Source organism: Papilio polytes, unplaced genomic scaffold, assembly GCF_000836215.1.
Source record: "Papilio polytes unplaced genomic scaffold, Ppol_1.0 DF821400.1, whole genome shotgun sequence".
NCBI lineage: Eukaryota > Metazoa > Arthropoda > Insecta > Lepidoptera > Papilionidae > Papilio > Papilio polytes.
Genome location: NW_013527804.1, coordinates 1,288,092 through 1,302,681, shown reverse-complemented (window position 1 = coordinate 1,302,681; position 14,590 = coordinate 1,288,092). Strand labels below are relative to the sequence as shown.

The window sequence follows — 14,590 nt, the reverse complement described above, 5'->3', positions numbered from 1 at the left end:
TTTTTTTTCATTTTTAGGTTGCGAAGTAAGTTCTTAATAAGGAAAATAAACAACTGCTAAAAAGTAATATGTATGTAATATGGTGAAATTTTGCATAGAAAATCTATACTATTATAATAAAGCGTATTCAAACACTTCTTTGTTGCCTAAGATGTCAGCAATTACATCATGTTTTTGAATTTATTTTTTTTTAATAAAAATCCCAATACTTACGTCACGCTTTAGGCTATATATTTTCACGCCATTAAACTTAGGGGGTAAATATTTTGGATAAAAACCCTTATGTGGGAAAGAGACCATAAGGATTCCACATCAAGGAAGCAACATTGCCATGTCATGTCATTTTGACATTTGCTATTGATAATTTGACAAATGACAATATTCATGTGGTTGAAACCGCATGGGAACAGCTTGTATGTAATAAGGTGAAGTGTTTTCAATGTCAGATATTTTGACCTTGAGGACAATCATTCCCCTTTTATATAATGCTTTTAACCCATGGGAAATTACTTAAAGCTGTACTAATGCATAAATCCAGTAATAACGTATAGCTTATAGCATTTTTAATAGCCACAACACAGGTATTAATTCCTATACTTTTACAAAGAGAAAAATAAAACACAGTTTATATGTAAAACTAGCTGTTCCAGTGCGACTTCATCCGCATAAAGTTATGAAAATTATATTTTGTTGTTTACATTTGTCAAATTATCAATTACAAATGTCGACATGACATGATGACAACCTTGCTTTCTTGATGTTGGCAGCAACTTATGCTCTCTTTCCCACATTAGGGTTTTTATCCAAAATATTTACCCCCTAAGTTTAATGGCGTGAAAATAAATAGCCTAAAGCTTGACATAAATGTAGGGATTTTTATTAAAAAAAGAGTCATTCGAAAATATTCTGTATTTGCTGACATCTTAGGCAACAAAGAAATGCGTGTTTACGCTTTATTGTAATAGTATAGAAGTATAGATTGGTCAATTCTGAATTCATATCGGATACATAAAATTATAAACACTAAAATAATAACTCCGATTACCTCTACTTGCTGCGGTGTATATTTCACAAGCGGAGCGATTTCCGTCGCCTTGACCCGTCGACGGACGCTCCGCTAGTCACCCCCCGCACCCTACCTTTTGTTCCACGCTTGCACGTGTACTGTGAACGGTGACTTTATATAGAGGATACAGTGCATAAGAGAAAGCGATTATTGAAACCATGAAATTAGTGTTTTTAGGATTATAGATGGAGTTAATATGTCATTATATGTTTTCAACATAGAAGAAGTAATTGTAATTAAACGCTGCTTTTTTTATTAATGTTTACTACATTTTTCGTACGTTTTATTTTTAAACCTTATTAAATATTACATTTGGAAACATCGTAGCAATACGTGACTTGTTATTGTAAAATAATAAAATGTCTGGCTAAATAGTTTCCCTAAAACGCTATCTTTCATCACTTGGGGCACATATGATCAACTTGCAAGTTGGGAAACTTTGAATGTAATCTCATAGTATGTATTGTGCGCTCTGTACGCAATTTAGCAGTAGCTAATCAAATGACTTAATAACATAGATGTACAGACAAACATATGTCATATAGATTTTGTGTTACTAGTATTTCCTAGTAATTCAAGTGGACCCCCAGGGCTCCGTAGAAGGACCTACTTAAGGTCAACAATAGCGAGAGTAAAGTAATAGTGTGTAAAGGGTCTACGAGATTTTGAGAATCTCTGATATAAAGTTAAATGATGCATTTGACCTCTTAACATGGTAGTTATTTTAAGACCTCTATGGATTTTTGTAATCCATAGGAAGTGCACTTATAGTTTTTTTTTAAGATTTTTCCTTTCTTATAACATGCTCATACCAAGCTAATTAATCCATACTTATATTATAATAAAACGTAAATACACACTTCTTTGTTGCCTAAGATATCAGCAATTACAGTATATTTTTGAATAATTCTATTTGGAATAAAAATCCGTACCCTTGCGTCACGCTTTAGGCTATATCTTTTAACGCCACTAAACTTAGGGGTTAATATTTTGGATAATAACCCTAATGTGGGAAAGAGACAATAAGTTGCTGCCAACATCAAGGAAGCATGGTTGTCATCATGTCATATCAGTTTGACATTTGTAATTGATAATTTGACAAATGTAAACAAAAAAAAATAAAATTCTCATAATTTCATGCAAATTAAGTCACATGGGGGGAACAGCTAGTACGTACATAAAGATGTACAGGTAATTTTTATATTGTATTAAATAATTTCATCACGAAAGACTGCATTCGTCTGCTCTACTAGTATTGTTTAACCAATTGTCATTCAAGTTATTTCTTTGATATCAAATTAATCCACACAAAAAGTTTTAAGAACTGTGTCAAGGCTTTTTTGAAATTCAGTCTGCGGTTAAAAATACGTATTTCGTGAATCGTGTACCTAGCATTCGATTTACTTTAAGATTACTGAGCAAGTTGACTTACAGGGACAGGATGGGGTGACGGTTGGGAATAATCCTTTAGTTCAACATTAGAAAATACATAATGACAATTTTATGAATAAATCCAAGACCATATAAGCGATTTATCATAATAAGGAGCAGCGTCTCCTGTACAGTCGCGCACAAAAGTACTTATATAATTTAATATTAATGTACAAAGGTTTTATAGTTTTTTGTTTTCGATTAAAGAATAAGATATCTCAGTGACAAAATAACTATCTCTACTTGTTTTTGTATTTTAAAGTGTATTTTACAAAATCGTAACCTATTTCGTTAAATTTATTTCACAAAATAGTTCCATATACACTTTTTTAATTTCACAAATATTATGCCACAAGATTTAAAATAGAACTTAATTAAATTTGACATAAGCAAACAATATATGATTTTAAAATTATTGTAAACTAGCTTTTGCCCGCGACTCCGTCCGTGTGGAATTAATAAAAACAAAAGTATGTAGCCTATGTGTTCTTCCAAACTATCCTCTACATCTACACCAAATTTCATCGGGATTCGTTCAGTAATTTTAGCTACAAACTCTGACAAACATCCGTCCATCCATCTAAACTTTCGCATTTATATTAGTAAGATATATGTTACGACAATCGGTAAATGTGAACTTGTATGTGATTATGATAATCGATTATGTAGCCGATTGTACATAGATCTGGGTCGAAATATCTAAGTGAGCGTTTGACCTAGTTGCGAGGAAGACGGCGATAAAAGTATAACGCGAGACCTGAATGTTACTTGTATTTTTTTACTTGCTTTAATGCCTTACCGAAATAGTAAACGAGTGAAATTGAGAAAATGTTCACTGAATTAAAATTGACTAATATTATCTCAATTTTCGTTAAGAGAATGAAAGGGATGACAATCTTTTTTGTACTTTTAATGCTGTGACATTTCAAGTGTGAGAAAGAAAATTCATCTCATCGGGGAGTTGATTTTTTGTTCAAACCATACATACTTTTATGTTTTTGTATGTTTTTATTTTACTAATAATCTTTGTTCTTTCGCAGATTATGTAGCCGGTGGCGAATTGTTCACTCATCTGTACCAGAGAGAACATTTTCATGAAGACGAGGTCCGGATTTATATTGCGGAGATTATACTGGCCCTTGAACAGCTGCATAAGGTGAGATGTTTGTTATGCGATAGTATTAGAATATGGGTTATATTCCAATGCGAGTACAGTTAGCTGCATGAATATGTATACAATTGCAAACTTTTGTAAGCAATACATTAATATCAAGTGTTCATAGTCGGAAGCATACGACAGACAAAATGTACACTATATTCGAAATCGAAAACCTATACAAGTTTTTGTAGAGCAAACGTATTGTTTATGCAGCTAACTGTTCACGACTGAACTGTTGCAAACGTTTCTAAATACTTTGACAAATTTTCTATAGTAAGATGTTTTTCGATGTTACTATTCTAATAAGTTTTTATCAATGTTAGGAATGCTTGAACTCTTAGTACAGTAGGTTCTAGAAATGGATTTAAGAGTTGATCTAAATCCAGATAGTTTTAAACTCCAAAAAAAGTGTTCACGATCGTTTAATTTTCACAGTTGAATGCATCTCTTTAGGAAGAAGGAAGCTCTATCGTAACATGGTTTGTTGGTTAATTGTTAAATTTTAAAGGATTCTGTTAATAAAAGATTAGGAAAAAACAACAGACAGGCAAATGCGACTACTAAACCTTTACAAAGTCAGGTTTCTTAAAGGAATTTTGTAAAAGTGGAACTCATGATCCAATGTTGTGAATTATGTGGAACAAAATGTACTCAAGTGTATCGCCTTATCTATACTAATGTCATAAAGAGGGCAGATTTGTATTTTTGTATGTATTGATATAACTCAAAAACTACTGGGCCAATGTCAAAAATTCTTACACCAAAAAGACAGGTTATAAGTAACATATGTTTTTTAATTTCACGGGGTCGAAGTCGCAGACAACTATGTTGTATATACTAAAATTTGATTCAACTGTTTTAATTTGTTTTATTCTTATCTCCCCAGCTTGGCATCATCTATCGTGACATCAAGTTGGAGAATATCTTACTGGATGCGGAAGGTCATATCGTGCTGACGGACTTTGGCCTGTCCAAAGAATTCTGTGGGGGAGAGAGTCGGGCGTACAGCTTCTGTGGTACCATAGAGTATATGGCGCCGGAGGTGGTCAGGAGTGGCAGCCAGGGTCACGATATTGTGAGTACATTACTTATAATTGTGTTTCTAGTCCATTTACTTCCCCGGCCTTTCGTTGTAAGAGTAGCTTGGCATAGCGTATTGAATTTTGTGGAAAGGAAGTTTTTTTTATGTTTGTCAAATACAGGCAGTTTGCAGATGTTTATGAGCAGCATTTTATAATTTTATTGATTATTTGCCATTTTAAAAAGTCATGTATGTATTAAAAAATTGTGATGAAGTTTTATTATCGTTAAGCTCATTTTGAAGTTGACTTTTAGAAATCTTTTTCGTGGAATAACCTCGGCCTTTGTTATAACGGGTTTTACGTGGAAGTTTAGCTTTTCTGAAAACTACGTGAATAATAAATTCTGGATACACACCGTTACCTAATTATTTTTGAAGATTGTATTGAATAATTATTTCATGTATAAAATGTTATTAATGGTTAAGTTAACTTTGTTATTTTTTTAGTTCCAAGTTACTTTAACAAAAAGTTCAAATACGTTTTGGTTTTTCGTAGTTTTAAAAGAAAAATCTTTAAAAGAATCTTTAAAAGAAAAAAGAAAAAAGAAAAATTTTTCTTTTACTGCTTTCATTATTTCTTAGTATAAAAATAATTTCGTGGTCAGCATTTAAAAAGAACGTTCAATGATATTTAGTTTGAATCGATAAGGCTGTTTGAACATATGGCTACATAAATCAAGTTCATACAACAATGGGGCTGATGATTCATTTTACTAACTTGTCTGTAACTTGAGTAACCATCAGTTTGAACTGTACAAAAATATGACATCATCCCTCAAAGAGGGTACACCTTTGATTAAACTATCGCACAACAGTTGTGCGATTGTCGATTGTTTCGCAGCCTTCAACTCTTTAGTTGCACAAATAAAAATCGAGTAGTGTGCGCACCTCCATATAAGCTTAGGAATTAAAGCACAACTAAACAGTTGTGCGGCGATAGTTTAGTTTTAGGTGTGCACGCGCTCTTAGATTTATCAACATAATAACATAATTCACGTTTGTAAACATAAAAAATTAAATGTAACTATTTTTAACCTGAAAAAATAAAAGACTAATTTAATAATGTTGCCACCCGAACAATGCTTTGTTGGAAATCTATAACACTGACTTAAATTTGTCGAAGTTTCATCTGAATTATTTAACACAGAGGACGTTACTTCACGTCTTGCAATAGTTAACACGTCGCTAATATAAGAATGTACCACGTAGGGCTGCCAACTTACAATAAAAGCAACGACTAGCGACTTCAACCCAGAATTCATAGACAAAGTAACAGATATACCGGAATAATTACATAATAATTTTGACTTTACAGTAAACAATAACGCCTATAAAATATTACTTTGTGTAAATAGGTGGTATGACAAAAAAATGTGTAGTGACTTGAAACTTTTTCTGATTCAATGTCATCGATGTCAAATTGGAAGCCCGAATAAGCACCATAATAAATTCGTGTGCAAAACGAAGAGTTGGCAACCCTACCGCAAATCAGCTGTGAACGAAAGCGGGCGAAAGTTGCCTGCATCGGTCGATTGCTTTAGTTGATATTGTTAGAGAACATACTTTAACTTGTAATCGTTATTTATTAGCTAAAATAATATGAACAATATTATTTTAGCGAGGGCTCTAAAATTATTATTACGCGATAGATATGCAAGTAGTGTTTCACTTGTTTTATTTAGTTAAACTGTTAATTCATAAAACTACTAGCTGTTCCCTTGCGGCTTCATCCACATGGAATTATAAAAACTTTATTTTATTGTTTATATTTGTCAAATTATCAATTGCAAATGTCAAAATGACATGACATGACAAACCATGGCAATCTTGCTTCATTGATGTTGGCAACAACTTATGGTCTCTTTCCCACATTAGGGTTTTTATCCAAAATATTTACCTCTAAGTTTAACGGCGTGAAAATATATAGCCTAAAGCATGAAATAAGTGTAGGGCTATTTATTTATAAAATAATTATTCAAAATTATGTTGTAATTGGAGACATCTTAGGCAATAAAGAAGTGTATGTTTAAGCTTTATTATATTAGCATAGATATAAAAATAATAATAAAACTTTGTTCCGAAAAAATCACATGATTTGTTAGTAAAGAGACTAATTGACTAGTGTTAGTAATCTTATTAATGTTAAAGAAACAATTTTATAAAATTGAATTACTTAATAATTCCCGCCATCGCCATCGGAACAAGTGTTTCATCATCGTTTTTCTCCTTATGCTACTCCTATAGGGTCGGCGCAATAGGTTTTTGTCCCCTAAATAACTCGTATCATACGTCATCTCAGTCATCACTCCCTTCTTGATCATGTCACCTTTCACGCAATTCATCCATCTCTTTCTCTCTATCTCTACCGGTGTAGACTCATAACTAACGTTCTCCTTGTTACATGCGATTCATCCCTCCTCATAACATGCCCATTTATTCCTTTTATTCCTTACCTTTTCTACCACTGGGGCAACTCACAAACTTACTCTAATGTACTCATTTCGTATCGGAACAAATGTCTATGATATTTTATTGTACCAATATTGTTTCTTTACCGTTATATTTAAAGAGGTCATAGTACTGTTTGTTTTTACAATTTAGATTTTCGGTAAATACAAGGTCGTGTTACGTGCGGCGCATAATAATAATCTGGGGAAGAATAATATCTACTCAGAGTCGATAAATGATCACTAAGTGAGCCAAGAATGGCTGTTATATTGTTTAATTATTGAGCATGGTGGTAATTTTTATTTGAAGGCATAATTGTTAGTGAAATTGAAATAAGAAAATTCTAGAAATAAGGATGACCTTGAATCTTTAACTGACAACGTTCTTTTGTTAATAATTACAATGTCATGTAAATCTCTTTGAAGTTTTTGGTGTTGCCAAGTTTTAGAATATAATGTCGAAACATACAAGTAAATTCAAGTGACTGATGTTTGTTTTAATGTTCCGAATTATCTTAAATTTACTATTTCATTAATTAAATCATAAAAAACCTTTGGTAAAATATATGTTATGATTCTATAAATTATCTCTATGAGATATGTTGTTTTTAATACTCTGTGACATTGCTACGGTCAGTTGAAATGTGCGGGAAATTTTAAAACGGCATTCTAAAATAGACGTAGGTATGGCTCTGAACTAGTTCAAAAGTTCATCTCATGGAATCGTTGAGCTGCGGCTCAACTAAATAAGCATCACGGCTCAATTCAATCTATACTTCTGTACTATCCAATACTAACATTGTAAAGAGGAAAGATTTGGATTTTTGTATGTATTGAAATAACTCATTAACCACTAGGCCGATTTCAAAAGTTCTTTCACCATTAAAAAGCTACGTTAATTAATTACATATTGTCTAATTAAATTTTTACGTTTACTGACTTTAGCGTGATACTGCATTTAAAATATTACGATTCTTGCCGTGTCTTATAAAGTTTCATCGTCATTTAACAAGAAACGATAAATTTATCAACGTCGCAAATACCCTGTTATTGTTTTAAAAGCCAAATTACTTATTAAGGTGTGTATACACTAGGGTATTGATTTATTTTTAATGTATAAGATATGAGGTGTAATTTTATTAGAAAAATATTTTTTGCTGTTATTTAAAAATCATGTTTTTGTTTATATATAATCTGCTTTTAATCTTGATCTTGTATCAAAAAATAGATTTGTGTGCCATCAAAAAATTGACATCTAAATCAACTTAATATACGCAAAAATTTTGTGTAGAAAAACCACTGCAAAGTAAAGTGCTTCTAATTTTTAATCAAGTACTACAATGAAGCTAAATTAATTATACACTTACCTCCAGTGTATTTTACCCTTACATCCTCGCTTCGACTTTCCTCGTCTCTTCAATGAAACTCAGAGTCTTTCGTCTCACTCTATCAAATGATAAGTTTATATAGTCCATCTCGCTCTACACAGCCGTGACCCCCTTACCGCTCAGTCGAGTTAATTCGGGTGTAAGATTGTATCAACAATTGTATGAGAAAGTTTTTGTTTGTATCCAGTATCTTTGAAATTAAAAATTTTACATGTTAATTTTTTTGTAGATTTAGGAGCTATTTATTGCTTTGAAGGCGATTAATTCATTTACTAGCGGCAATTGGCAAGCGGTTAGTTTAAATATAGAGTTTACTAGCTTTCGCCTGCAACTCCGTCCGCGCGGAAAAAAAAAACAAAAGCAAGTAGCCTATGTATTCTTCCAGATTGTTCTTTACATCTATGCCAAATTTCATCGAGATCCCTTCAGCTGTTTAGGCTACAAACTCTAACAAACATCCATTCCATCTAAACTTTTGCATTAGTAATATTAGTAAGGTTAGTATTTTAAAATGATACAACTATGAAAATAATTTTAATGTTTACCTTAATTCTAGTTCGTTTGAAAAAAACGTAGTCCTAAGTCAATTATTGTGACTTGTTATCATTGAGTAATATATTTTTTTAACTTCACGCGGACGAAGTCGCGAGCAACAACTAGTGTATAATATTTAAAAATAAATATGTATTTATGTGAACGAAATAAACTGCCTCACATAGAGTAGTGATCACAGAGTTCCTTTTGGACGAGAATACTCCATGTGACTGTTAGTTCTACTAACAGTTACTGAAACGACATTTATTTATATATCAAACGATAAGGCCATGCATAAGCTCCAAATAAAAAAAAATCGACTTCTGTAAGTGGTGGTTACGAAGCGTAGTTTCTAAGATTCGTTTAATTATTCGTAAGTGAGGCACAGGTGTTTCGACTTCATTTTTCAGTCCACGACCTATTAGGTTCGTATTTGATTGTTATACATCTTGAGACGAGTTCGCGTATGCCATTTAATCGTACATCGTGAATACATTATCATGATAATTGGATGTCTTTGACCGTCAATTACAATCAAGGTCATGTTTACGTCACTAGCAAATTATGATTTTCATATGTTTTGAAGTTTGACATCAGTCTGTCAGTTTTATCAGCAAATGGTGCCTATGTATCCGTTAGGGAGTCGTTCCACTATCTATGTCTATTACTATATCTATACTAATATTGTAAACAGAAAAGATTTTTAATTTTATATGTATTGAAATAACTCAAAAACTACTAGGCCGATTTCAAAAATTGTACCATTAAAAAGCTACTTTATCACTGAGTAACATAGGCTGTATTTTTACTTTTTTTTTAATTTCATGCGGCCGAAGTCGCGAGCAACAGCTAGTATGATATATCTAGCGAGTTTCTGTTCCTCGTCCAGAACTTTTTTTTTTTACATATAAACAATGTCATTCTGTGTTTTGATCTTTGATAGGACATCATCTGCTAGATTTCCATTGTTGAAATTAATTTAACATAAATGTATTGCTATCACTTTCATTCTCTCTGAAAAAATGTGTGAATCTTTCCACGGTGGAAACCCTCGATTCTCGTACCCGTTTTGTCTATAATCTTTGTTAGTCTGTGCCTCTTGATAAACGATACTTTACAGTTTAAAATCAACCTTATGCAGTGGTAATAGATATGTTTTTACTATTTTTTTTCAATTCGTTATGAATAACATGCTTCGGAATGCGTTGTAAACAAGTGAACGTCGTTGACCGGTATGTCTTCTATAACCTATACGAACATTCGAAATGCAAATAATGGTGTAACACTCTTACTGTTATAGAATTAGGTATCAAAATCGTATGGCAGATTTAATATTAGGCGTAAAAGCGTTGCACTCTAGCTTGCACCAAATTATAATCTTTGTAGGGAAATATCTACTTTAATGGTATTGTTATAAGGATTATTATTAAATGTGGTTATTGTTTTAAAAATGAAATGCACTAATGTGTCATCATGAAAAAAATAAGGTGAATCTTATCTTACTAATGTTATAAATGCGAAAGTTTAGATGGATGGATGGATGTTTGTTATAGTTTGTAGCCTAAACGGCTGAAGGGATCTCGATGAAATTTGGCATAGATGTAGAGGATAGTCTGGAAGAACACATAGGCAACTCACTTTTATTTTTAATTCCGCGCGGACGGAGTCGCGGGCGAAAGCTAGTAATACATATACAATGCATAATTTTAAAGAATATAAGTTGATTATGTTTGTTAATATTTCACAATTAAAAATATATCTTTTTAATCATCATCATCTCCTCTCCCTCATCCTACTCCCGTAGTGTGCGCACCGGGTTTTCGTCCTCCAAATGACTCTATCATCCGTCATCTCAGTCATCACTCCCTTCTTGATCTTGTCATCTTTCACGCAATCCATCTCTTTCTAGGTCTACCTCTACCGGTGTACCCTTCCACTCTCATAACATACTCATCTTACTTAAATGCGAAAGTTCCGATAGATGTTTGTGAGAGTTTGTAGCCTAAACGGCTAACAGATATCGATGAAATTTGGCATAGATGTAGAGGATAGTCTGGAAGAACACATAGGAAGACTGATTTTATTTTATTTTTTAATTCCGCTCGGACGCAATCGGGGGCGCAAGCTAGTCTATGTAAGAGAGTAAGAAATGGCCTAGTTAAATATTTTAATAAGTCCTTTTTAAGTATGAATAAAATCTAAAATTTACACAACGCGTTACCTACCTAGATACATTTTAAAGAGACCTAAATTTATTTACTTAATGCAATGATTAACAAACAAAACTAAGTTATTGACTTCAATAGCATTTGTATTGTGTAAATTAGTTGTGTAACATTTGCATCAAGTTATAGAAGCGTATAAATCTCACGACGTTTTTTCAATGTGGATAAGCAGAAGTATTGCCTAAATAAAAAGGTTATTTTCAAGAAAGAAATGTCCAGTGACCTACTTAAGTTTGTTCTAAAACATAAAAATAAACAAAGTACAGTTACGTTAAAAAATAGTTTTTTAATGGTTAAAGATTTTTTTAAATAGGTTAAGTAGTTTTTGAGTTTATTCATTATATACAGAGATTTAAATCTTTCATGTTTATAATTACGATAGATCTTCGTTTCTCTGCATACATTTTTATTTACACACTTACACTTAATAACAACACTTATACTGGGTTTCTGAAGTTGTCGTTTATTTCACCACTGGCTTCAGCTACTACGTCCGCGTGAAATAAAAAAATAATATAAAACTACGTAGCTTTTTAATGGTAAAAGAATTTTTGAAATCATCCCTGTAGTTTTAGTTATTTCAATAATCAATCTAAGTTTTCCTCTTTATAATATTAGTATGATTAGCTAGTGATTGTAGTTCTTGGTTAAATTAAATTTCAAAGGAATAAAAATCAAGTTACATGGTTCTGAAAGGCATTTCATGAAGTTATCGAGTGAAGCACATAACTGGGAAATCAGCTATTAGTACCAAAGGTTCGTTCTGACAGTTAACTTTGACAGGTGTTAAAATGTGACAGTCGCTGATTTTTCATTTGCAATGTATTTAAAAAAGGATATAATTAGTGTTAAAAACAAGAGCATCGATAACAGAATGTGGCATCGTTCGCGGGCGCAATATCCAAAATGGCGGACAGCGCAAGTGGGTCACGGTGAGTCGCCACTCTTACCGATTTGTTAACCGAAATTTTGTTATTACGTGTGAAATTACAACTTTAACATTCAGTTAAGACGATAAAAAGGTTCCCATGATATTTATGGTAAATCTAGATAGATTGTATTGCGTAAGATCAAAAATATTCCTACTTTGAAGTATTATTATCATACTTAATACTATATACTAATGTTATAAAGATATATATGGATTTTTGTATGTATTCAGTTATCGCAAAAACTACTGGATCGATTTCAAAAGGTTTTTGCACCATTAAAATGCTGTAATCACTGAATAACATAGGCTATTTTTAAATTTTACGTGGACAAAGCCGAGAGCAACAACTAGTAAAGAGGTATATTATAAAATGAAAAATTAAAAGGTTTGGATCGGATGGATGTTTATCTCCGTATCTCCAAAACGACTTAAAGGATCTCGATGAAAGATGAAATGACGAAAGATGTCTGGAATACCACAGGTTACTTACTAATTAGTAAGTTGGTTTTTAAATTCCAAACAAACGAAATTTCGGTAAAAGCTACGTAAAATGTGTTACCTAAATATGACTAAATACTAAGCAAACAGAAAATTGTTGAAAGATATTTTAAAACACAAAAATCAACCGTTACACCAAGTTGGGATTTGGAAATACCTTGACAATACTAGTGTGTCAACACCTTTAATTTTTATAGTTATGCAAGTGTGTGCTTACAAATGAAGTTTGGCCAGTCGAGTGGTTTTCAATCACGTTTCAAATTCTATTGCGATATCAAAAGAATATTGGACACGGTGTTATTGAATTGTTTGAATATAGAGCAAAGAGCTAACGGATCCCAATAAACAATCTCTAAGATCGATTTAAAGATTATTTTGAAATACAATGGGTGAGTATAAAAATGGATCGATGGCGTTTTGAGATCATTATAAATTTTGAATCAGTTAAAATTGAAAGGTTTGAATCGAGTGATTTTCGAATATCTAAGCAAAAATAGATCTGGATTGGTTATTGATTTCCCCTACAAACACGATGGAACAATTATTGGGTGGTCTGTAGTCGAACACTAGTAATCAAATCGATAATAATTTATATAATAACAAAAGTAGATATTAAAGTTTTTATTTGAACCTTCTATAGTGGCGGCTTTCCTTTATTGTGATCATATTGTAATTTTTGTTATTGTATTTTTTTAACTTTGTATCAATATCATGGTCCTTGATAACGACAAGACAGAGCGAGCTGGCGGCGTACTGTGGACGTCCTCTGTCCCACTTTGGCGACATAGGTATAGAAGAGAGAGAGAATGTCGGAACTAATTCTTTTAAAAAAAGAAACTGAGTATTTTGTTACATGTTTTTATATAGATTTTTCTGTAATGAAAACTATTTATAATGTTTTACATATGTAAATAATCTAATCTCTAATTCTTGTTAAATATATTAATAGTTGCTACAGTAACGTAGATAGAATGCACTTATTCCATTATCAGTTTATTTATAAATTGTACAATTGCCACAAGATTGCGTTTGTTACCAATCGGAAGTGTTCGTTAATTCCCGAAGTTATACGAAGTCTGCATAAACAATAATATGAAAACAATTATGATTGGCGTTGTTATGATATCTAGGCGACTCCTATCTCACTCGCACTTACGTAATATACGAATACTGTATTTATCGAAGACCGACGTATGAATCTCTAGTTGTCTCTTTCGCGCCAATGGGTAATTGATAGCATCCAGGTACCTTTTAATCTCCTGTTATTTATGGGAAATTAAACAAAGTTTGGCATTTGAGAGTATGTCAGAACCCGTGCAAATCCGCCATTTTGTGACACTTTTTTTTAATCTTAATATTACATCTGCTTCAAAATCTTATCTGACTGAATACTTTTAACATAATAACAGAACAAAAGCCGTCAAGATTAATTTGACTTTTTCTTACTATATCATTAAAATGTACTGCGACAAAAATAAAGAGAAAGTAACCCTTTAGATGCGACAGACTAAAAAAGAGATAGCACGTAGCCGTGTTGTCTGCAGAAAAAGAAAAAAAACCATAGAGGGGGATGTCTAAAGAAAATCTTGAGAGTAACCTAGAACATTCTGTAAAAGAAAAAAAAATTAAGAGTACTTCGTATTATGTCGGTTTTAAAAATTTGGAATGAAAAGCATTGAATTTCTAATGCACCGTTTATGAAGGCAATAGCTGTGTTTTATAAATTCAAAAACTCGATTCATACTAAAATTATGCTTTTTGAGATCTGTTATATTAATTTTGAATTTATAAACTTTTTAATTACTGGCTGCTGCACGCTACGTCTACGTA

At 32.1% G+C, this 14,590-nt stretch overlaps 1 protein-coding gene across 2 annotated transcripts in view; it reads left to right on the top strand.

Moving 5' to 3' along the window:
• Positions 1–14,590, top strand: part of LOC106108916 (ribosomal protein S6 kinase alpha-5-like) — a 70,377-nt gene that overhangs the window by 34,753 nt on the left and 21,034 nt on the right. For both annotated transcript variants that reach the window (XM_013290270.1, XM_013290271.1), the window contains exons 5-6: positions 3,538–3,653; positions 4,543–4,731. In XM_013290270.1, coding sequence (XP_013145724.1) covers positions 3,538–3,653; positions 4,543–4,731 — 305 coding nt within the window. The remainder of the gene's footprint in view (positions 1–3,537; positions 3,654–4,542; positions 4,732–14,590) is intronic.